The following is a 22,944-nucleotide window of genomic DNA, read 5'->3' on the forward strand; positions in this document are numbered from 1 at the left end:
TGCTTGGTAACCCTTTCAGTGAAGTTGGTAGCTGATGGTATGACATGAGCTAAATCAGGGAAATAGTCTTAATGTGGCATTCTGGGCTCTGAGCAAAGCAGCGACTGAAACCCATAAAGCTGGGAGTTAACCCAGAAAAAAACAGGGGTGTGATCCGTGTGCCGCTGAGGTCCACAGCAGAGGCAGTGTCAAGGAAAGTCTGGCAGCAGGTCAGGGATAGTGATAAGCAATCTAATGTCAGCGATGCTGCAGAGAGAAGATGTTGTATGTTGTAAAATCAGAATACAAGAAAACTTAGAGTTTGTTTAGTGCAAAAAGGTATCAGAGACACAAAGCAAGAAGATAGTCTAACTTAGGGGCACTCTTTGTTCTAAACACTCATAGGAGAATACAGTTAACAAGCTGGGTATCATCCATGTAAAAGATTTGGTTTTGGCAAAACAAACAGCAACATATCCCAGTGAAGACTGTGTTTAAAGAATGTAAATCATATGCTGGGCTCTTTTTCTCCTTTTTGAAGTGATTTTCCATTTGTTTTAATGGGATTTTTGTTGTCTGTCCATAGCGTCCTGCCCAGTGCTGTGCAGTGGAAATGGGCAGTACATGAAAGGAAGGTGCTTGTGCCACAGTGGCTGGAAGGGAGCGGAGTGTGATGTCCCAACAAACCAGTGCATTGATGTCTCCTGCAATAACCATGGCACATGCATCATGGGCACCTGTATCTGCAACCCGGGATACAAAGGCGAGAGCTGTGAAGAAGGTATTTGCAAGATGCCTTCAATTAGCCTTTTGCTTTGATTGTTGTTCTGTAATTATATGGATGGAGGCAATTCAGAATTGGACTGGCACTTAAACAGAGCAGTAATAGGCACCTTAGAGATACAATAGATGGGTACAAAATAAAAATGATATGTTGTCATAACTTCTCGTTAGCTATCATACTTGTTCAATAATTGGATGAAAAGCCATCAAATGCTTCAGATAGAAGAATCTAGCTAAAAGACCAGAACATCTAATCATATGTTCAAATGTTCTTATTAAAGCATCGTTTCCATTTACACATCTAAACATATAATTACTTTTAGAGTGCTTTCTTCTCTGCTGCGCTATGCCAAGCAATTTCAGTTGCTTACATACACAAAATGGTGGCGTGTGAAAGAAAGTCCCTGATCCTTGTCAGCTCTAAAAGCTTAGGAATGCTCAGGACTTGAATTAAATTCTGCTACGAAGTCAGATATTATTTTAATGGCTCTTCCATAGCTTTTTTTTCTCACATTAGCCCCCAAACGTTTCTCATTTACGTTTAGATTTATGGCTGCTTTTAGTACTTATCTTTAATCTTTTTGTGTAGGAACTCACCTGCCAACATAAACCTTTATCTTCCTGAGTCTGTGACTGCTTCTTACTGCTAAATGAAAAAGTGGACAGTTTTGCAAGTATATAAATCATTCAGAGAGTATAAAAATATATCCAAAAGTGCATTATTGAAAGAATAATGCTCAAAACTTTTGAAAACTATTATCAAATTCCTTTCCAGTGACCTGATAAATAATTATTCTTAAATTGCGCTTCTACAAGGTACATATGTAAGGCCTCTTCACCACTTGATAAAGACATCATTTGATATATTTAAGAATGACAACAGCTTGAATTAATTTATGGTTGTCTTCATGTATTCATGATAAAGATTTATCTGAAATGGCTATATTTTATAGGCAATGAAAATGGGCTGAATTGGATTGAGACATTCAAATGTCATCTAATATAGCAATTCTTTTGATGTGTTAAATGTATTGGAGTGGGACATCTCCGATGTAGCATGGCTTCAGTGCCAGTAAATGTTAGAGACGAAGACAGTATCAACTTTTATAACAATAAGCCATCTCTTGAGAAAGCCTCATTTTGACTTAAAGCACAATTCAGTGAAGCTGTGGGGCATGCAAAACCCAAAGATTGTGACTACTGAAGTATCTTTTAAGCATCTCTGTAGAGCTCCTATTTACTAGATCATATCTTTACTGGATAAACAGAAATGAAAAGATCCTGATTTTGCCTCCAGCCAGAAGTGTTTAATGTGTGTAAATCAGAGTGAGATTTGCCCTTTCTCTAACAGGAACCTTTATTTCCCTGGTCACATTCAAAGCAGAAAAGCCAGGCACTGCTTAGTTATTTTATGTTATCACTGTGGCGGGAGACAGTGTCAGTCCCACTAGGTCAAAACTTGAAAAAGAAAGAAGACCAAAGAGAACATGGTTTTTCTTATGGGCTGTTTAGTATTTTTCCAAGCATGCATGTTTTTGATATTCAAGGCATAATTTGTATTATGTTGTCATGGGGGGAAGCAACTCAGAAATATGCCATGTGGGAAATCTTGAGAACATATATATACAGATTTAGATTTAGTAAAAAAGTTGATTTATACTATTTTTTAAATTGCTTTTACTCTTTAATTTCTCTTCTAAGAAGGGCCATCTGGTATTGATTACTTTTATTATTTCTCAGTTCTTGTAGCTTCACTGCTTGGTCCATGTTTATAATGGGTTTTCATTCCAGGGTTTCTTCTGTCTTTTCTTTTTCCCCCATAGAAGTTCAGCAATGTTTATAAAACATCAGCCAACAATCATTACTCAGGTTTTTCTTTTCTCCTTCCTTAGTTTATTGGCCCATATTTTATAAGGCATGGCCTAAGCCAGTGAGACATTGCAGGGAGGGGAGCAAATTTAAGCAGTGAAATACGAGAAGTTACTCTTTGGGCACTGAATAAGCCTAATAACTTGTGTGACCAATGAAGCATGAAGCATATTGGGGAAAAGTGTAGAAGAGACACTAACCTTGCTTGTTGCATGATTTATCTCCATGGCAAAGATTCTGCACAAGGCTAAACTATAAACAGGGCATTTTCCAACCAAGAACTTGACCATTTAGGACATTTTCCAACCAAAAACACAGACATACACTTTTTTCTTTTTTTTTTTCTTTTCCAGGTATGCTAGATCTTGTCAGTTCTGTCATCATGCCCAGCTCCCCATCTCAGGTTCTCCCAGAGCTGAGCAGCTAAATTTGTCAAGCAGCACTCCCTAAAAGTATACTATTGTACTCCAAATCCACTAAGCAATTGATTAAGAAGAAAGCAGAAGCCTGTAATCCTGTCCCAGGGCCCTTCCAATGGTGCAGAAAGCCTAAAGAGATAAAGCTAGTGAGGCTGAGATTAAAGTAGCCATTGTGTGTGACATTTCCTGAAAGGGCTCATTTCAACATGAAAAATGGCCTTGGGATTATGATAAATGGGGGGTTCTGACATGCACATTCCCCTCCTATAATCATCTGTGTTAGAGCTGAGATAGCAGATTGTCTGCTCCTATGATGGAGGCCCCTGTAAAACTCACCTTTTTCACAACTGACCTTCAGAGGGGATGATTAATTGCCTGGAGGTAGCCTCTTGTCAGTTAGCCTGTGATCTTTGTTCTCTATGTTCAAACCATCTGCTGAGAAGGGACGAGGCTGCTACTCCGTCCCTTAGTCCTTTTCATACTTATTACTGCTGAGAAAGAACAGGGCCAGGGCTTCAAGGGTCTCATGCTAAAATTGGCACCCTCACTCCCAGCTCGCTAACAGTGAAGGAGATTTATGGACTCATCCTTTCCAGCCTCTTAAAATTTTTGAGGATTGTTCCAGCTATAAGCAGAGCTCCAGGAATCAAACAAAAAAGAAAATTCTCTCTCATGCCTTGGGATAGTAATAACTGAGCCATTACTTGTCAGACCGAGAAGGGTTTGAGAATCCAGGGAATTATCAGAGCAGCTGTTGTGTTTCCTTTTAAGGTTTCTGGATCTTAAGCAGGTCAGTGGAATTCTTATTAGCTTTTCCAGGGGTAAAACCTGAACCACAAACCTGCCGTGTGTACAGTGGCCATGTTCTGCTCTGCTGTATCAGAGCCAGAAGCTGGACAGTTTTCCTGTGCTGCTTAGCCAGACTGACACTTGTCACCAATCCCCAGGGAACTGCCACACACCGTTTCAAAAGACTGGAAGAATTTCTCTAGGCTGTCCTATCAGCTTTTATTTATAAATAGACGATCGACACCCTCCAGTCAGTTTTTCTGGGAGGGTGTCTGGTGCATTTCATATTTTTTGATTGCTGGGTAAAATTCCCTGTGGGCAGAGCAGCTGACAGTTGCCTACAAAAGACATAACTCAGGAGTCAGGGAGGGAGTGCATTTGGTCTTTTGGTGTACATTGCTATGGCCCTAACTAAATGGTCTCTGATCTTGTTAGGAAAGTGGCTCTTTGCGGCGGGGGAGGGGGGTGAAGTAAACCTCAAACATTTTTAAAAGAGTATTAATTGATCAAAAATGGAACCAGAGCAACACCATTATAAAAAAAGGGGTTATTTTGTTTTAATCCTTATTCCAGAAAAAAATTCTATGGATATATTTCAATGTGAAATTTCTTTAAGTCTCCATGAAATCTGTATAGATTTAAACACATTCTTCACTTTAAGCATGTATTTTGCTGAACAAGAATGTCAGCTTCTGCTGAATCTTTATGCAAAATTCTCTCTCAGAAAACTAGGACTCAGCTTCAAATTCATTAGTAATAGTAATTTAGGTTATTCTAATAGAATAAATGAAGACACACTATCTGTATGATAGAATATTATTCTTACTCTATTCTTAATTGATATTAGCCTGTTCTTTCCAGAAGGATCACTTATTAGTGCAGACCTGCATAAAAGAATGGATTTCATCACTAGATTTTTCTCTGTTTTTCATGTAGGTGTTTTAGGTTTCACTGCCTTTTAGGGCCACTGACTTCTTGCATGAAGCATCTGTTTTGTACACAGCAGGGCTTTCTAGTTAAAACCTTGAGATACTGTGTAAATATGTTTGTGTAGACAGCAGTCTGATAGGTTTTTTTGGAAATTCCCATTTGCTTTCCCTGTCTGCTTCCTCTTCCTTCTCACTTGTAGTGGACTGCATGGATCCTACCTGCTCAGGACGAGGCGTGTGTGTCCGAGGAGAGTGTCACTGCTCGGTTGGCTGGGGAGGAACAAATTGTGAGACCCCAAGGGCCACCTGTCTGGATCAGTGCTCTGGTCATGGGACCTTCCTCCCGGATACTGGACTCTGCAGCTGCGACCCCAACTGGACTGGCCACGACTGCTCAATCGGTAACGCCAGCGCTGACTTACTGTCGGTCTTTCATTAAACTTTGTGAAATACTCAGATCTACAAAAAAAGTGCCACTGATGTATTCCAGTGAAGCACATGTAGAGCATGACTAGAAGGAGAAATTCCATAGCTCAACTACATAAATAATTCTGCTACCATTGCTGAGCATAGAGTAATATCATAAATAACTCCATTAAAGCCACCTAGGCTTGCTATTGTTCATTATATGGCTGTAAATGTAATTGATGGTCTACATATAACTCCTTGTTCTGGTGATAGTTCTTGATGAACCCCAGTGGCCACTAAAGGGTCTGTTTTGATTTTTAGGAGATGACTAAATAATCTTTAGTGGCTGTAAACAGGAAGGAAGATTTGGTAATCTGTCAGATCTCCTTTCCCTTCTGAATTCAAAGCATGTGCTTTTCCAGGCTAGAGGAGGATGAGTGCCTCATGAGGTTCATATTAAAAGACTGTCCTCTACCAACTGAAAAATAAGTTTACTGAGTAAAAGTATTTATTAGTACAAGCAGCTACCAAGACACATTTTTATGGGCGGTTTTGTGTAGAGGTTTGGAACAGCAACCTTATTCCTCCTCTCAGTTGGCATCTTGCTCAAAATGTGCATCAGGTATGTGAATTGAAGGCTACAGAAAAACTGTTCAGGACCATTTTCTTCCAAATGCAATTATCTCTTAGAGGCCACACTGAGAAACAGTGGAATACATTAAATAGTCAGAACCTATGGAGCATCAGTCCTTTGGCTTTTGTCCTGTATTGTGTGCTCACAAAAAAAGAGATCCCAGCAATAACAGTTTCTATACCTTACACAACTGGAGCGGAACTAGGCCAGAAATCCAGGGCAGCTCAGTATAGGCAGTAAAATGAAAGGAATTTTCAGCAAAGCAACCCAAAAAAAAAGCTATTAGGAGAGTGGATGTAGTAGAAAAATTATGTAAACAACATTTGCACTGAGGAATTGCTTTCATGAGTAAAGAGAATCAGGTTAACTGTTTGCAAGTATTTTAAGAGAGTAATTTCCAAGGATGAGGCGAACTGAATGTGCTGGTGCTAAGAACATAAGAAAACCCTTTTGACAATCATCATTTAGGCTGGGTGTTAGAAGCTTTTCATAAAGTAAAATTGACTGGACTGAAGAATAAGCAGAAAAGGAAGCCTGCTCTACTTGTCTGGGTCTGAAACTAGATCAAAACTTTTGCAGATGTAGGTAGGGAAGCTATCATACATTGAATGGAAGATAAGTTTGATGCCAGGCTTTTCCTTTCCCCATATTAACATCTTCAATTCCATATTCTGCAGGTTTATTTTTAAAAGCACCGTAAGAGGAAAGGTAATCATTTATTTGTAGTTTGTAGCATGGTTCATAATTGAGTCATTATTCTGTGTTTGTACAGAGGTTTGGGGATTGCAGGGATGGATTTGGAGAAAATTTTATTTCTGTGTGCAAACAGAATTCACTTTCCCTTTGTTAACCTGGAGGGTCATGTACAGATGATTTATAAGCTTTCCTCATACTGCTTTTATAAATCCATCTAGTTCAAACTTTCTTTGGCAGCATGAAGTTATTTGAGACAAACTTGAGCATCATTCCAAGACCTTTTTCCTCACTGAGCTGCTTGTAACATTCGGGTTATTGTGCCTCACAGCTAAAATCACAGCTAAGGTGATTTGTAAACTTCCATTTGTAGCCCAGACCTTTCCACTGAATTGATGACTTGATTTGAAAGACAGATTTACTCAAAGGATATGTTGTACTTTACTTGCATCATTAAAATAGAGTGAGCAGGCATGCTATTGCATGTAATAACACACTGCTCAGCCCACTGCGGTGGAGGTTCTGTAGAAGCATCTAAAAGGGACAGATCTTTATTATCCTACAAAACAGGAGCAAACAGAAGAATTACTAAGGGAAAGAACCAAACATTTGCAGAAATCACCCTCAGCTCAGCAAAGTATTTAGTGTTACTTAGATAGATAGATAGATAGATAGATAGATAGATAGATAGATAGATAGATAGATAGATAGATAGATAGATAGAAACCATGCCCACATGGATTTGCACCAAGGATGGCCCCTTTCATAAACCACGTGGAGAGGCATACCCTGGAAACAGCATAATTATCTGAAAACCCAGAATATGAGCAAGCACAATGGATTTTCCAGCTCTTACCAACTTGAAGTTAGGAACAGTACCTGTCTACAGTGCTGTATGCTGAATTCATTTAGGTTATCAGGCAGTATGGAAGCAGTAGCTGAAGTCTGTGGATTGTCATATGTAGAAGGTAAAACTAGAGCCTCTTTGAACCTTAGACTGCATCTTTCAGCTAAGTAGGTAGATTTTACCTGTCTTTAGTGTTAATCTTACAGAACACATTACTGGGTAAAACGCTCACTTTTCACAAAACAATATTACAGAGATTTCTGTTTCCTATTTGTATTATCTTTTTGCATTCCACTTAGCCTTCATGGACAAGCTGTGCCAGTTCAATCTCTTGTGAGATTCCTATTCTGAACTGCATTGTAGGAAGAAGTAGTTATATGTTTTGGGTTTTTTTTTTGCCTTCTGTGTCTGCCTACTGCCAAGATATGCTGAGACAGGGCTCCTGCCATACTACCTCAGAATTGTAACTCAGTGAAAATGCTTCTCAAACATATTCCTTCATGATTCAAAGCTCATGTTTCTCAAACAGATTCCTTCCATGCAAGGGACGGTTTTGTACAATCAGTTTTCCCTCAATATACACTCTTTTTGACGATTCCCAAATACTAGAAAGAGTATCTCAGAGAAAGGTACAGAAATAATTCCAGAGATAACTTGTACTGAGCAATAAAACTGGTATTTTGATTTCTCCATGCAATAATTATATAATTTCCCTTTTGCATCTTAGTACTGTTGCACAAGCAAATTCAGAAAAGTCCTTTATAACCCAGTTCAGCTAAAAAGTCCAAGGCAATGCTTGGTACAAGAAAGGTAATTAAAGAACCTAATAATAAAAAATTCTAAGCCATTCCTCCAGTCTGCTATCACAGATCCTCTGTATCCCAGGCTGTTTGGCTGTTCCCTTTACTTCTTATAAGCCCTATCTGGCAACTAATGAAGCCATTATAGGGCAGGTCTCTTAATCTCTTATTTTCTGAGTGTAGTGGAAAGAAGAAAATGGCCTGTGCTGCACTGTGAAACAGAACTTACTGTGTGATATGATCTCATTTCTGACCTATTTAAACTGGGCCAACTATTTCTGGCTAATCAAGAGACAGCACACCACATACCATAAGACATGTTTGCTGACTGCAGTGAAATGAATAGGTGAGTCATGTCATCTACATTGGGGTAATGCACCACTTACCAAAGGGACCTCACTGATGCATCAGTATAATCCCAGGCCCATCAAAACAGCATTAGACTTGGATGCAAAATCATTATTAAAGGAATTAAATTATCTGATGTTGTCCTTCATTCTCCTCAAATTTAAATCAGTGATTTTCACACTGTTCTGTCTTTGGTACTTGACATCTTCACATTCACAATATTCATTCAAATCATTGCAAAGTTGAATATACAATGCAGCAATAGAACTTATGTTCTCTGTGTCATAAGTGTACTGACTTTTTTTGGGCAGTTGACAGTAGTTGTAGATTGACCTGCATGCAGATAAGGATTCCTTCTCTATCACTCATTCATAATGACTCATACAGTTTATGCATGGTTGACATCCAGGCAGTACTTCAGACCCTTAAAAATACACTGGAGAAGAGCAGTAATAGGAATAGTACTTTGTATGTGGTAGTCCTAAATTGCCAGTGGAGACATAAAATCATGGGCTGTGCGTTTAACGATAAGACCTAGAAACTGGAAGCTGGGACTCAGTAAAGAAGTAAGAAGTTATGATATTTTACATCACATTTTAAAAAGACTGAGAAAGCATGCCTGGCCAGGGACTGAGGCTGAGCTTGCATGACCATATCTCATGAAATCTAGTACTCTGGTCCTATTATAGCTCCTCTCATCACTTCTGCTGCTAACATGGTTTTCTGAGGATATGGCATTTTACTTTATGACTGTCCTTTTGTCCCCACTGTGGCAGGGATGAAATGCTGCTTCCCAGTGACTTACTGACACACTTTGTTATGAAGGTCTACGATCACAAAAATACTTAGGCATTTAAAATTTGCCTTAAGCAAATGCAAATTATCAAGCTTTGCTACAGGGTTGTGGAGAACTGCCTTATATGACAGGTATTCGTAGATAAACCTGGCCTCCAAGCACAGTGGGGAAGTATTGTGGGTAGCCACAGGATAGCAGAAGACCAGCCATTTACCCACCTTCCATGACTTTACTTACTTTCAGTAGGTTGAGAAGTTGGACTTAAAATAAAACTAGCATGGTGTGTGAATCCATGTCTCTGGCTGCAGGGAAGCCATATTCTTATAAATTATTGCAGAGTGAATTTAAGTCAATGGAAGAGCTCCTATTTGCTCTGCAGGAGTATGGATCAATTGAAGGTTATTCACAAACAATTATTAGATTTAAGACCCTGTATCAGTTAATGGTAATGACTGATTTTTTTAGTATCAATTTAGTTGTATAAATTAACAATGGTGAAAGTCTTTCAGGTAACACACAACAGAGTTCCTTACCACAAAGTTGGTACAGTACATTGAAACAGGCATCTTTTCTCTATTCCAATTAATAGATAAAGAGACCATGAAGCATGAACTTTTGAAGAATTAAGCTGAAGTAAATGCACCTTTACATTGCAATGCCTTTTTTTCACCTGGTGTTCTGAAGGAGACTGTTGCGCGCCCCCCCCCCCACACACACGGTCACAGAAGCAGTTTTCATACATTTTATCAGACAATGTCATACCCCATTGTTCAAACAGCACCAGGGCTAACACAACATGTGTGATAAAATTTTATTTCCTTGGGCTTACTGATGTCAACTTTTGAAAACAAGATCCGTTTTAATTTCATGCCATGCCTGAGGCCACCAAGATAAAAAACCATCCTTAGAAAACATTCATATAAGTCTTCCTTTAAACAGTCATTTTCTTCAGAGGTAAAAATGTCTCTATAAAAGATGGATATAACAGTGATATAGCCTGATGTGATGCAGGCTTTTACCATACTGTAGACCAAGACACCTTCTAATGCCTAAGAAGTTGCTGATTTTTCTTTTTTTTAAACACATGAGGAAGAACAAGAAAACTGACCTCAGGATGCAACACCTGAAATTCATAAATATCTTCATCACTTAAGAAAAAGTCACTGAGTACAGCTATGTAATCGAAGGCCACTTTGAAGGCTTTTCCCGCAGCTTGTAACTTGTTCATCTCACTACCCTGGTAGAGCTGTGAGAAACATTAGTCTGGGGCAGGTGAAACTTTGGTAGCACAGTGTCTTCAAAGCTGGTTGTCAGAATACACCATCAAAATCTGTTCTGGCTCAATACCTAAATTGCAGACTCATTCGTGAAAGCCTTACTTTGGTCTTTTAGTGGTTGTTGAAAGCCTGGAGATGTTTTGTACTAGCAGGAATTTCAACCTCTGCCTTGCACAAGCATAACATGCTGATTTCTGAACTTGTGATCTTCTCCATTTTGTATGGAGGGAAGCGACTCTTCTCTCTAAGGAAAAAGTATGTGCAGCCCAGTGCACACACAAGGCTCTCACAGGATCTGCCTGGCAGATATCTGCTTTGTGGGTTGGGAAGAAACTGGGGAATCTAGAGAATCAACAGTGTTAATAATAACTATCATTGTGAAAAACATGGGGTTTTTATGTAGTTGAGTTTGTGAGTAGAGATTTTAGCCTACCCATTGCCAAGATGAACTTAGCCTTTAAAGTCTTCTAAGCTTTTTATTAAAAATGCAATAAAAGAATAAAATCTGCCCAAACCTTTGAAATAAAAGTATTCAGGGAGGCTTTCATTTGAATATCCTTTTACTCCCTCTCCTTTTGTTTATTAAAAATGTGTGTAAGGAGACCCTGATGTGGTGGAAAAAAAGATAATAGTTGAAATGGGCCGAAGTTATTTTTGTAGCGAGTGCTATTCTTCAAAAGTGCAAGTATCTTTGTGCTCAGCACATGAAAGGGACATAATAAAGGGAGGGAGAGAACTCCCACTAAGACAGAAAATACAACTTACCTTTAAAATATGGATTCCTACTTTAAATCTGATAGCTAAGAAATTTTTTTAGGACATTACCCTAGCCAACCAGAGATGCATCAAACTTCTGTCAACTCTGGGTTATGTTTAGAATCTCACTTTTAACCACTTCTCTGCTGTAGTCCATGCAGTCTTGGTCAGACACAATAACAAAGGGAAGATTGAAGGAACTGAAAACTTGTGTTCTAGCTGTCATTTCAGACTTGGCCAAAACCAGTGGAAGCAATGACATCATCAGTCTGTCTCTGACCATTAGATCACAAAGCATTTGCTCTGATTAGGTCATGTCTCAGGCTGAGAATAGTGTGTGTCCAGTCGTGTAACAAGCAGTCCCTGATTCTCATTGACCTTAGGCATTCTGTGAAGAGCAAAGTTCTCTCTTGTATCAGCAGTAATCAGTGAAAATTTATGGACCCCTACAAAGGGCAGTGGGAAGACTGTTGCCATGCCTTATTTGTTTTCTACAATGATTAGGGAAAATTCCCAGCATGCCAGTTCAACATTCTTCCCTATCCTCAAATGTGACCTCAGCATGAGCTCAAACACAACATGAGCTCAAAAGTTCTTTTTGTTTGGGTTAATTATGCTTTGTGTTGAGGACTTTTCTGACTGAAAACAGCAATGTTTTACTGGAGTCAGTGGGGCTCCTGTTAATGTGACTAGTTTAAAAGATTTCACACCACCACAAGATACTAAATTCCATGTTTAAAACAGAGTACTGTTAAAATATCATGTTTTGAGGATGACCGAGCAATTAGCATGTTTTCTTATATCACTGAGAACTTACTGTTTATATCACCAAGTCTCAGATGACCAAATTTTGGCTTCTTCTCCAACTGCCTTTGAAAGGAGGAGCCTCTTAATTTTTAAATCTAGACCTCTGCTGCTGACTATTCCTACTTTTAACCAGGACAGTGCTGCAAAATCAGCAGGGCAGATACTTGTGCGGAGTCAGTCTCTGCCATGATCCACCTTGATTATGCTGGATAAAACCACTTATGGCTCAGCAAGGATGGTTGTGGGTTCCATGTCATGGCTTCTCCACCAGTGTTCTGTCAATTCCATGCTGTTGTTGGTAGATACCTCCTGTGACTGTGACCTTACATTCCAACCCAATTGGAACTCATCACAATCAGAGTCCCTGCAAAGGCTTATTGGATGTTTTCAGCTTCATCAAATCATATTTGAGACATTGAACTAGGTTGCACAGAGAAGTTGTGTCTGCCTCATCCCTGAAGGTGTCCAAGGCCAGGTTGGGTGGAGCTTTAAGCAACTGTTCTGTTGGAAGGTGTCCCTCCCTATGGCAGGGGAGATAGAACGAGATGTTTTTTAATGTCCCTTCCAACCCAACCATTCTATGATTCTGTATCATTCTGAGTTAGAATGTCCAAGGTTAGATAATAAGGAAAATAGTCTGTGAGTCAGTAAAACAGAGTAACATCAAAACTAAGCAAGAAAAAGACAATCTAAGACCAATGATTGTCATATAGTGGATTAGTGTCTACTAATGGCCAAAAATCCATGATTTAATAAGCTGTCTGAAGTGGATGCACTGAAATTAGTATATTCCCTCTGCCCTCTTCCAAATTACAAGATGTTCATACTCTAAAAACTATCATCACAATTTGCACTAATGAGCACTTTCTAATGATGTTGACAGACAAAAGTTAGCTCTTTGCAGAGAGCTCTGCTGCTTTTCAGTAAAGGTGATCCTTTCAGATCAGTGTTGAGGCATATGCACAGCATAGCAAACAAAAACCTTCTGTAATAGCTGCTGATGCATCCCATTTGTGTCGATAGACAGACACCTGACTCCTGGATATGTCAGCCCTGAATGTTTCATGTGTTCTGTGTCTCCTTTTCAATAAGATGAATAACAATAAAATTTCTAAATTCTTTGGCAAAATTTTGTCTGGAAAAAAGGAGTCCATATTGGGACTGAGCTCTGAGTAAGGGAATCCCAAGCAAATCTAGCTTGTGATCACTTCATCACAAGCATTTGTAAATGATCTGCTGAATTTATTTTAGAAAAAACAAAAAACATACAGAATTGGAAAAGAAATCAGTTCTTTTTAAGCATGAGCAAAACACTTTGCTGCTGTCAAATTATCTCTTCCTTATGGACAGAGAGGAAATTAAAATTAGCCCAGAGAAGAATCCTTCTTAGGAACGTCATTTAATATATTAGGAATTGTTTCTTTTCTGGGAAGCTTTAACATGTCCCAGAAAGCATAAAGATTCAATTAAGCATCAAAGAGAAAAATACAATCCTGCACTTTGGGATATTTATTTTTATTCAGTAAATATCTGCTCCAAGACTGAAGCCTGACAATACCCGGCATTTCATGTCCTGCTATTCAACAACAAGAGACAGTTTAAAGTAGCGTTTGTAATAATAAATAAATGGAAGATTGACACGAGTACAAAAGTAAATCACAGCCGTAGAGCACCATAGAGGAGATGCTTTAGACACAACATAGTGGTCAGTCCTTAGTATTTAATGAAGGATGAAAGTAGAGTATAAATACTGTAGAAACTAGAAGCTGATAAAAAGCATCACAGCAGTTTAATGGTATTTCATTGCACAAAATTACAACTTTCCAGACAGGAACTGGAAGACCTTTATGCAAATATGAAGCAGGCTGAAATTGCACTTTGAAATGAGACACTTTTTTAAAAGAGGTCCCAGCTGTACCAGTGTACATTGTGCAGCTAATGATGTACATTGTGCTCCTGTTTTCATTGTTACTGTTTCTGGCAGGAATTCCCAAGAATCCCATTGTGCTTGATCCTGTATGTTTACAGAATTAGAGGTTCAGTCTTGGAGGACAGACATACATCAGTTTAAATATATTGCTATACCAAACCGCTTCATTACTCATTTTGGAGATGAGGGTGTGTTCCAGGGCAGTTATGGACACATCTCCTGTATCTGCTCAGCACTAGGTGAGGAGCTACTCTGTGGACTATTTGTTCATCTCCAAATTAGGCATCTCAGAGGCACCCCCGTTCCTTGTTTGGATCTCCAGAGAGAAATAAGACCTAGAGGGGGATTTGCAGAAGCCTTTTGATTAAACACAAAGCTGTTTATGCTAGCAAAGAACTAAATACCAGGAGAAAACTGGGGGAAAAAGCTGAAGTGGGATTGGTTAAATCTTTTGTGTCTAGTTGAGGGCCAGAGATGGGTCCTTTCTTTTATTAGGGATTTCCACCAGCCGTTTTCCTAGATACAGCTCAACTGCATGGAATGAAAACTCTCTCTTTTTCTGTTCTCAATGTGTTTTATACCTCCTTTTGCATACCTAGTCTTTTCTGCAAGTGCAGAGTTGCAGAATACATGTTACAGTTACATCCCTTCTGCACATGTATTGAAGACCTGTACTCCGTCCTCCTGCAGAGCTGGCAAGAATCAGCATTCAGGCCAGCTCGGGTGTCCTGGTTAGGGTCACTGTAATGCAGGATATGCATTCCCAGTGCAGGCATTCCAAGATGCTCCTCAGGGCTTCATGTTCAAGAGGTGAAAATTCAGGTGTCCAAGTCACATTTCAAAGCCATTGCTGAAGGTCAGTGTTCTTCCTGATGAGGGGTGATAGCAAAGCTGATGGATTCATTTTCAGTGTCTAGAGAGCATCCTTTAATCTTGATTTCCTCATCCATGGAAAGAAAATAAATAGCTGTTACTTTTCAGTTACATTCAGTTTACTGAGCTGTGTAAAACACATTGAGGCCCTTGAGTGGAGTGAGAGTCATCTCAGTACCAAAAGTTTAATTGCACTCATAAAAGGACAGGTTTTATATTTATAGACATAAATTATTATTATTTCTACATTAGTAATATTTGCATATTTGATGTATGCTTTAAGAATAGATAAACAGATTATTTGTTTAGAGGCATTAAATTATGCAGACATTGCTTTTAGGACATGATCTCTGAAGGTAAAAATATGTCCCTTGATTAATGACATGGTCAGAACTTATACAATCATTCTCTGTTCGCTACTGAATCAGGATGGTTTTCAGAGAATTTCATGCTACAGATCTGCTACAGGCAGTGACGGAAAATCCACACCTCTTCTTTCAGGTTTTTTCTTGCCCCCTAGTTTGATCCTTTCCTTATAACATTTGTAAAAAGAATGGTTTGAAAAGCTAGTGTTCTTAATGTCATCTTCAGTACAAGCACAGGATTTCATGTCACTACAGAGTTACCAAATCACAGGAATGAGAGTTTCATAACACTGCAAAATGTGTTTTGTTATGAAGAATGTCTTTAGCACTTCATTGCTATCTAAGTCATGCTGATCACGCACCTTCTGGTTTTTTCATCTATATATTTCTTGCTTTTCTCAGATATTCCCCATAAATTACCTTCTAAAGCAGGTTGTGAAAATAAGCCTCACTCCTCACTAAACTCAGCCTTTTAGCTCTGTGCAGTGCCCCTCTCCTGTGCTTTTCTGGATAAAAAAAATCTGTCTGGGGCTGGAAATGGCCTCAAATGAGCCAATTTGAAATGGGAAAATCCCAGTTAAGGCAGATTTTTAATTATTAAATTTTCTATTAATATATGGAAGGTCACTGGAACTGACCCAGTTTTCAGGAAGCTCTGAGCAATTTCACCTGATCTTATATTTTAGCACTAAATCCATATTTATTAAAGGATTTAGCAGACAGGTCAGAAACAGCTAAATCTCTGATTCTGCATCACATGAATGCTAAAGAAAATTCTGCATTGCTCTTCTCTAAGCTGGAAAGCCTTTAATTGTTGTCAAGTCAATTTGAGGATATGTGGGGGGATAGGAGTAAACATGTAAAAATGGATTTGCTAAAAATGAAGCACAAATTAACATCATTATCCCTTTCCGAACTCCAGTCTTTAATGTAATGTGAAAATAATATGAAATTCTGGATGGTGCCGTTTCCTGTGTTGGTGGCTCCTGTGTCTGTTCCATCAATTAAAAAGGGCCATGAACAAAGCACTGCACTGGTAGGTTAGTGTTTGATAGGTTTCTTTTCCCACTTTTCTTCTGAAATATCAAAGGCAGCATAGCAGACTTTTTGTTCTTAAAGGGAAAGATTTATGACAGTTTTTAGCAGTATATGCAAAAAAAAAAAAAAAAAGAGAAGTAGGTACAAGTTTTTTTATTTGTATGAGTAATTGCTTTAGTATTCTAACTTCTGAAGTGCTGTTAATGGACTGTGACCTCATTAGACCTGGCTCAGTGCAAATGCAGAACAAAAAGGATAATCTTGGCCTCAGATAGTTGAGATTCTTAAACTTTAAGTGAACAACAAGAGAGAGAGTGGCATGCTGATGGAGACAGAATAAAATCACATTACCGTGTTCGTCGAGACTCTGAGGAGAAGTTAAGGCATATCAGCAGCCACTGTCAAGATTTTGGGTAGGATTCAAGATGGACTAGGATTTTTAAGAGAGCCTTGAGGAATTCTGAGGCAGTTTTAACAGAGCAGAGGGAAGTCCCTCCCCCAGTCATGAGGAGATAATGAGAAAAACAAAAACAAAAAAACAAGAAAAGAAGAAACATTTGTCTGTAAAATAGCCAGCAGGCAGTTGAGTCTGCGCTCATAGAATCACAAAATGGTTTGAGTGGGAAGGAACTTGAAAGGTCAGATATTTCCCACCCCTCTTCCATGGGCAGAGACACTGTCCACTAGACCAGGTTGCTCTGAGCCCCAGTAATGGTCGAGTTCCTGGTAGGGATGAGCAGTGATGAAACAGAGCAGGTCCTGGAACTGAAGATGAGTCATTTCTTTTTTGATTATTTGCATGAAAAATAAGCAGAGTCCTACTGGAATGGCATTTTCCTTTCCTAAGAATAATGTTTATGATAACCTAAGACCTCTGGATGAACCAGCCCAAGCTCAACAATGCCTTGAGCACTGTCTACTCCAGAAATTCTCCATGGAAGAGGTTTCAAGTGAATCATCCTCTGGAACTATCTCTTTCCTTTCTTGACCCACAGAGTGCAATTAGGCTCAATTCAGCTCTTCAGGTAAGACTGACGTAACACGAGGTGAGGTTCAGGCAATGTAAGACATTACTCCAAGACAATAATGTGACAAAATCCCAGATGAGAACATTGAAACTAACTTGATTCCTTAGAAAAAAGTCTGCATCCATTAATTGGTTACCATCCATCAGTGCCATCTGGTAAGTACAAACATCAGGGAGCAAAATACAGCAAAATACTCAAAGTCCAGATGTTTCTCACAGAGGTGCTTGTGTTGATTGTACTTTTTTGAGGACATTAGCCTCATATTTGCTCTTAGAATTGGGCACCAGATTTAGTCAGAGGATCCCATCTCTTCAAGGAGCTAGAAACAGCTTTGAGAGCTGTACTGTGAGATGAGGTAAAACACAGTGCACCTCTAGGAAAGGATAAGGAGTGGCTAAGCTGTTCATACAAACACTGGATGAGATTAAAGATAAAGGAAATATTTAGTCACCTTTTGGGAACAGCTGGTGTGAAAATATTTAACAGGCAGGTCTTTTATGCACAGGCAGAGCGTTCTAACTAAGCTTAAATAGGCAAGAGCAATATAGTGCAGCTGGCCAGTCTGTGAATATTGTAATAGGAGAATTAAAAGCTTTCCTTCTCATTTGCTCATGCAGCTCAGATGGTCGCTAATCATGTCCTCTAATTTTAACAACAGAATTGGGAAATGTACCAAAAAAATGAAGCTTGTAATAAGAACAGAGGTGACGAATTCTGTCCCTGGGACTGAATGACAAAGAAACAATTCACCTGCCCTTTTCTGTAAAACAGCCTTAGCTGTCTTATTCTGTCTTATTCTGTCCAAAAAGACATGTATTTAAGTGGAAGCTTAATCTGAAATCCATTTTGATCATTTCTTGAGTGCCACCAGAAAAGTAAAAGCTACTCTGACTATTTAATCGCCCATTAGAAAGCTGTGAACATTTAAGAGGGCTGTGTTGTAAAGGATCAGGGCATGTAGCAGTTGTGTGTTGTAAGGTTATTTAAATTGTAGGGTACCCATCTATCTATCTTTAAACTGGCAGCTAAATGGAAGATACAGTTTTGAGAGTTCCTGGCTCCTGGTTCCTGTCAGAAATAATTAAACTACATTTTAGGGAGACTGTCGTAAGTAGTTTGCTTCTCAGTTGTTTTTCACAGCTGAGAGTCTGTATTACAGCTCTTGGAGCCTGGAAATCCAAACCACCTTATATGTCCATTATATACGAATTATACATTCATAACCTGGAACCTGCATGCTTTTGTGTGCATGGGTGGTGGTTTGGCTGAGGTCTCAGCTGGGTGGGAGATGAAACCTAAAATGTTCCCAGCATTCCCTTTTTGGGTTTGCCTAAGATCTGTTTGTTTATACCATACAGTGCATATCCCTGGCCCACATGTGCAAGACTGTTCCTTGGCAGCATATTGCCTGAGAAAATTTCAGTTGGGACGTAAATGTCCCAGGGGATTTTCCATCCTTTTTCATAGGAATGACTGCACAGAGACTCTGCTTTTCAGAACAGAATTACTTTTTTTTCTTTCTCTCGTCACCATTTTTGAATGCACTCCATTATCCTAGTTTGACACCTTTAAATAACTCCAGGAAGGCTTCTCACAGTCACTGTTCCTATTATCTCTGGGTTTTTTTCCTCCACTACCAATCTGTAGACATCTGATGTTTCCATCTTACCTATAGGACACAAGACTGTGGATTGGGACATCAAGAGGTTCATGCACCTGTCTCAGAGTTCACATTCACCTGTAGATCCATCACTTTCCTTCTGTATGCCTTGGTTACTTTATCTGAAAGCTGCTTCACTGAGTCAGGGGAACCCTCAGTATCCACATAGACCTGGGGATGAGGGATTGAGACCAGCCCTGTGGAGAAGGACTTGGGGGTGGATGAAAAGCTGGACATGACCTGGCAATGTGCTCTCACAGCCCAGGGAAGTCAGCAGTGCCCTGAGCTGCATCCAAAGCAGCGTGGCCAGCAGGGCGAGGGAGGGGATTCTGCCCTTCCACTCTTGTGAGACCCCACCTGGAGAACTGCATCCAGCTCTGGGACCCAGTTTTTGGGATCTCCAGTGCAAGAAAGGTGTGGACGTGTTTGAGCAAATCTAGAGGAAGGGACAAAGATAATCAGAAGACTGAGGCACCTCTGCTATGGGGACAGACTGAGACAATAGGGGTTGATCAGCCTGAGGGACAGAAGGCTCTGAGACTTTGTTGTGACCTTTTTACTGTTTAAAAGGGGCTTATAAGAAAGATAGGGACAGACATTTTAATAGAGGTTGTAGTGATAAGATGAGGTATAATTGTTTGAAACTAAAAGAGGGTAGATTTAGATTAGCTATAAGGAAGAGTTTTTTTACAAAGAGGGAGAACAGGAAATAATGAAGGTGTGAAGTGACAAAGCTGGCATCCTCTGGATTGCTTGGTAAACTAGGAACAAGAAAAATTACAGCTTATTTGATATTCTGAGATAAAAGTTCAAAGCTTATGAATAAGGAATGCAAACTAACCAGAGAAGGGATTGCAGTCTAACTAGAGTAGCCCGATGGTAAAAGCATACTGGGAAGCACCAGAGGCTACAACAATAATTTTTGGAGTTAGGCCTTAAATACCAGTACTCTCAGACTTTGGAATTTCTCGAGGTATATCTTCTCAGCTTGCTGAAATTTTAGCAGCATAAATCTAACTTTTGATTTTTTTATCTGCTGTTTCCTTTATCCTCCCCCAGACTTTGTTTATCAGGTCAGCCAAGGAGAACCAAGTTGTGGTTTTTTTTGGGCATCTTTACTTCTATATTAACCAACTTGCAGGTCCTGTGTGTTCATCACCACCCTGACCAGCCCACGCTCCATTGCAGTGCTGTCTGGCAGTTGGGGAAAAAAAGTAGAAAACACACGTCTGAGCTCCAGCCCCTCAGCAAGTCAATAATTGCCCATCCCTTATGCTCTTAGCAGGTACTGTAGTATGATATTACCTCCCTCGCAGCTAGGAGCTGTGAAAATCTGTGTCTCGATGCCAGATGCAAAGTAAAACTTCTGACAGCAAGTGAAGCCCTTCCTCAGCCATGCCTTTATTGTTTGATAGTATAATTTCTACTTTCTTACAATAAATCCTACATTAGATTCTATTACATCTCAACATCAAGTGGTGTGTGCACATGCTCTGTTTAAGTACCCAAGATACCCAAATACTTTTGCAAGTTTGATTCTAGATGATACAGACAAGTTCCTGAGTGTCTTAAGCCTATTTGAACTCCAGAGTTCTTTCACTAGGAGACTTAAACATATAGGACTGTTTGAGGGGGTTTGGATACATCCATGATGCTGCAGTAAAATGAGTTTTACTGGAAACTGTTTCAGCATCCTGAGCTTTTTGGGAAGCAAGACCTAGGTATTGTTCTCATGACATGTTTGAAAAATGAAGTGTTTTGTAGACTTGCAAGGCATTACTGTTTTTCCTATCATAAATTACTGTCTCAAAGAACTCTCTGATCCATTTCATCATAAGGGGCTGAAGATCTCGCAGCTTTCTGCTGTGGTGCACCACTTTCCTCCTGGAGCTGAAGTGGATGTTGTAGCCCTATATCAGGAGCATATCAGAAGTTCTTGAACAGCCCAAGTGTTCTGTAAATGGGGTATTCATTAGCAAAAGACTAAAAGCAACATATGTACAGCTGAATTTCAGTCAGGTGTGATGTTAATGCAGGCTGAGTAGTTTTGAATATTTTGTATGCAGCCTGTGACATAGAAAAAAAATGTGCACTGGTACCCCTTTCTGTGCTTCCAGCCTAGCCCTGCTCAGCATTTCTTCTGTTCACATCTCCATGTCCCCAAAAGGAACTGTGTCCTTACCCTGTAAAATCTATAAAATGGCTCAGTGAAGCAGAAGGCATGAGGTCAAAACATTTGGGAATTTAGAAGCGCCAGTCAGAAGTCAGAGAGACCTCATAGGCTGAAATACTGTGAATTGCCTCTCCTTCAGCTGAGGCAGGAAGAGTGTAGTGAGGGCTTATGAGGGATGTAAAGTAGCAGCCAAGTAATAAGTCTGGAGAAGAAATAGTTGCATTTCATTTCATCTGCATCAGTATTTGGGCTTTGATTTTTTTCCTTGAAACCAATTCTGTATAGTAATGGTGGTAACAGGCACTTTAACACCTGATTCATGGGTATCTCTTCTCCACCAAGTCTCTGTTTTTCCAGACAAATACAGTGTAGATAAAAACACATCTCCCAAATTCATGCCAAGACTATGCCAGGTTTTAGATAAAAGTCTAGTGCTGGGCAAAAATATGATGCCTGTGTCCTCAGGCCTACTGAGGCTCAGGGTGGTTTGGGAAGGCCATCATCCCTGAAAAGGCAAGGTCCTTTAGCTCTTTGCTTTTTGGAGGTAAGTATTAAAATATCTGGCTGTGACTGTGCTTCCATTAACTCTGATAAGACTTAAGAACAAGCACCATCCTATCAGCTCCAGTGCATGTGGCTCACAAAAGATAGTTATATCTCTGAATGTCTGAGAGGAGATTTTTAATGGGGTGGTAGGACAGTAGGGACATAGGAGATGTGCAGATTTGGTGGAAATAGAAATATCCTTTCTTAATTTTAAAGATAGAAGAAGTATTATAATGAATCCCATTCCTGGAACCATGGTTTAACAAGTCATAAACAGGCTTTGCCAGCACTTAGCTTTAGATTCAGTAGTTTATCAGCACATTGTTTCCACATTTAACCAGATTTTAATTAAATGTGACTTCCGTTCTGCTTATTGGAAGAGCCTTCCCCTTTGGATTTGCACATCACAAAAGCCTGAGGAGTGCAAGAAAATTAGAAAGCAAATAGGAGGATCAATCACAGCAGACCCTTGCAATCCATGTCCATTTCTTTTTTGTAATATACTTATTAGATTCTTATTGTCAGGAAGGATTAGCGTTATGAGCTTTAGGAATTCCTTTCATTGCCCCATAAGGCGAGGTAGTGAAGTGTGTCTGCTTTTCTTAACAATAACACTCTGGATTTTCTCCCTCTCCCTTCTCTCTCTCTGCACATATCCCTTCCTCTCTGTTGTCTCCTCTCCCACAGAGATTTGTGCAGCGGACTGCGGAGGACATGGCATTTGTGTCGGAGGCACCTGCCGCTGCGAGGAGGGCTGGATGGGCACAGCCTGTGATCAGCGAGCGTGTCACCCACGCTGCAATGAGCACGGGACCTGCCGGGATGGCAAGTGTGAATGCAGCCCGGGCTGGAACGGAGAGCACTGCACTATTGGTAGGGAGAAAGAAAACCCGACTCCTTTTAAGGGAATAATTGATGATCAGGGAGGAGAAAGGGTGCATGCTTAATTGAATATCTGTGACTTAGTGTAGCATGAGCACCTTTGTTCTTGGACTTCAAATTCTGATATCATACATTTTCATGTGGGAACAAGACAAAATGTCCTTTCATTTGCTGGTGACATGGCTATATATATTTTTTTATTATCAGACATGAAATACACCTATGTGGTGTTTGACAAGCCTTTAAATGTCAGCTAGAAGCTTTTTTTAAAAACATCCCACTTACCTCTCTTGAGAGGTCTTTCTGTGGCCTCCA

General features: G+C 39.7%; 1 protein-coding gene across 1 annotated transcript in view; it reads left to right on the plus strand.

Moving 5' to 3' along the window:
* TENM4 (teneurin transmembrane protein 4) overlaps positions 1-22,944 on the plus strand; it is a 349,338-nt gene that overhangs the window by 204,132 nt on the left and 122,262 nt on the right. The window contains exons 11-13 of the mRNA XM_058863767.1: positions 566-760; positions 4,969-5,169; positions 22,435-22,620. Of these exons, the coding sequence (XP_058719750.1) occupies positions 566-760; positions 4,969-5,169; positions 22,435-22,620 (582 nt within the window). The remainder of the gene's footprint in view (positions 1-565; positions 761-4,968; positions 5,170-22,434; positions 22,621-22,944) is intronic.

Source organism: Poecile atricapillus, chromosome 1 (assembly GCF_030490865.1).
Source record: "Poecile atricapillus isolate bPoeAtr1 chromosome 1, bPoeAtr1.hap1, whole genome shotgun sequence".
In the NCBI taxonomy this organism is placed as follows: domain Eukaryota; kingdom Metazoa; phylum Chordata; class Aves; order Passeriformes; family Paridae; genus Poecile; species Poecile atricapillus.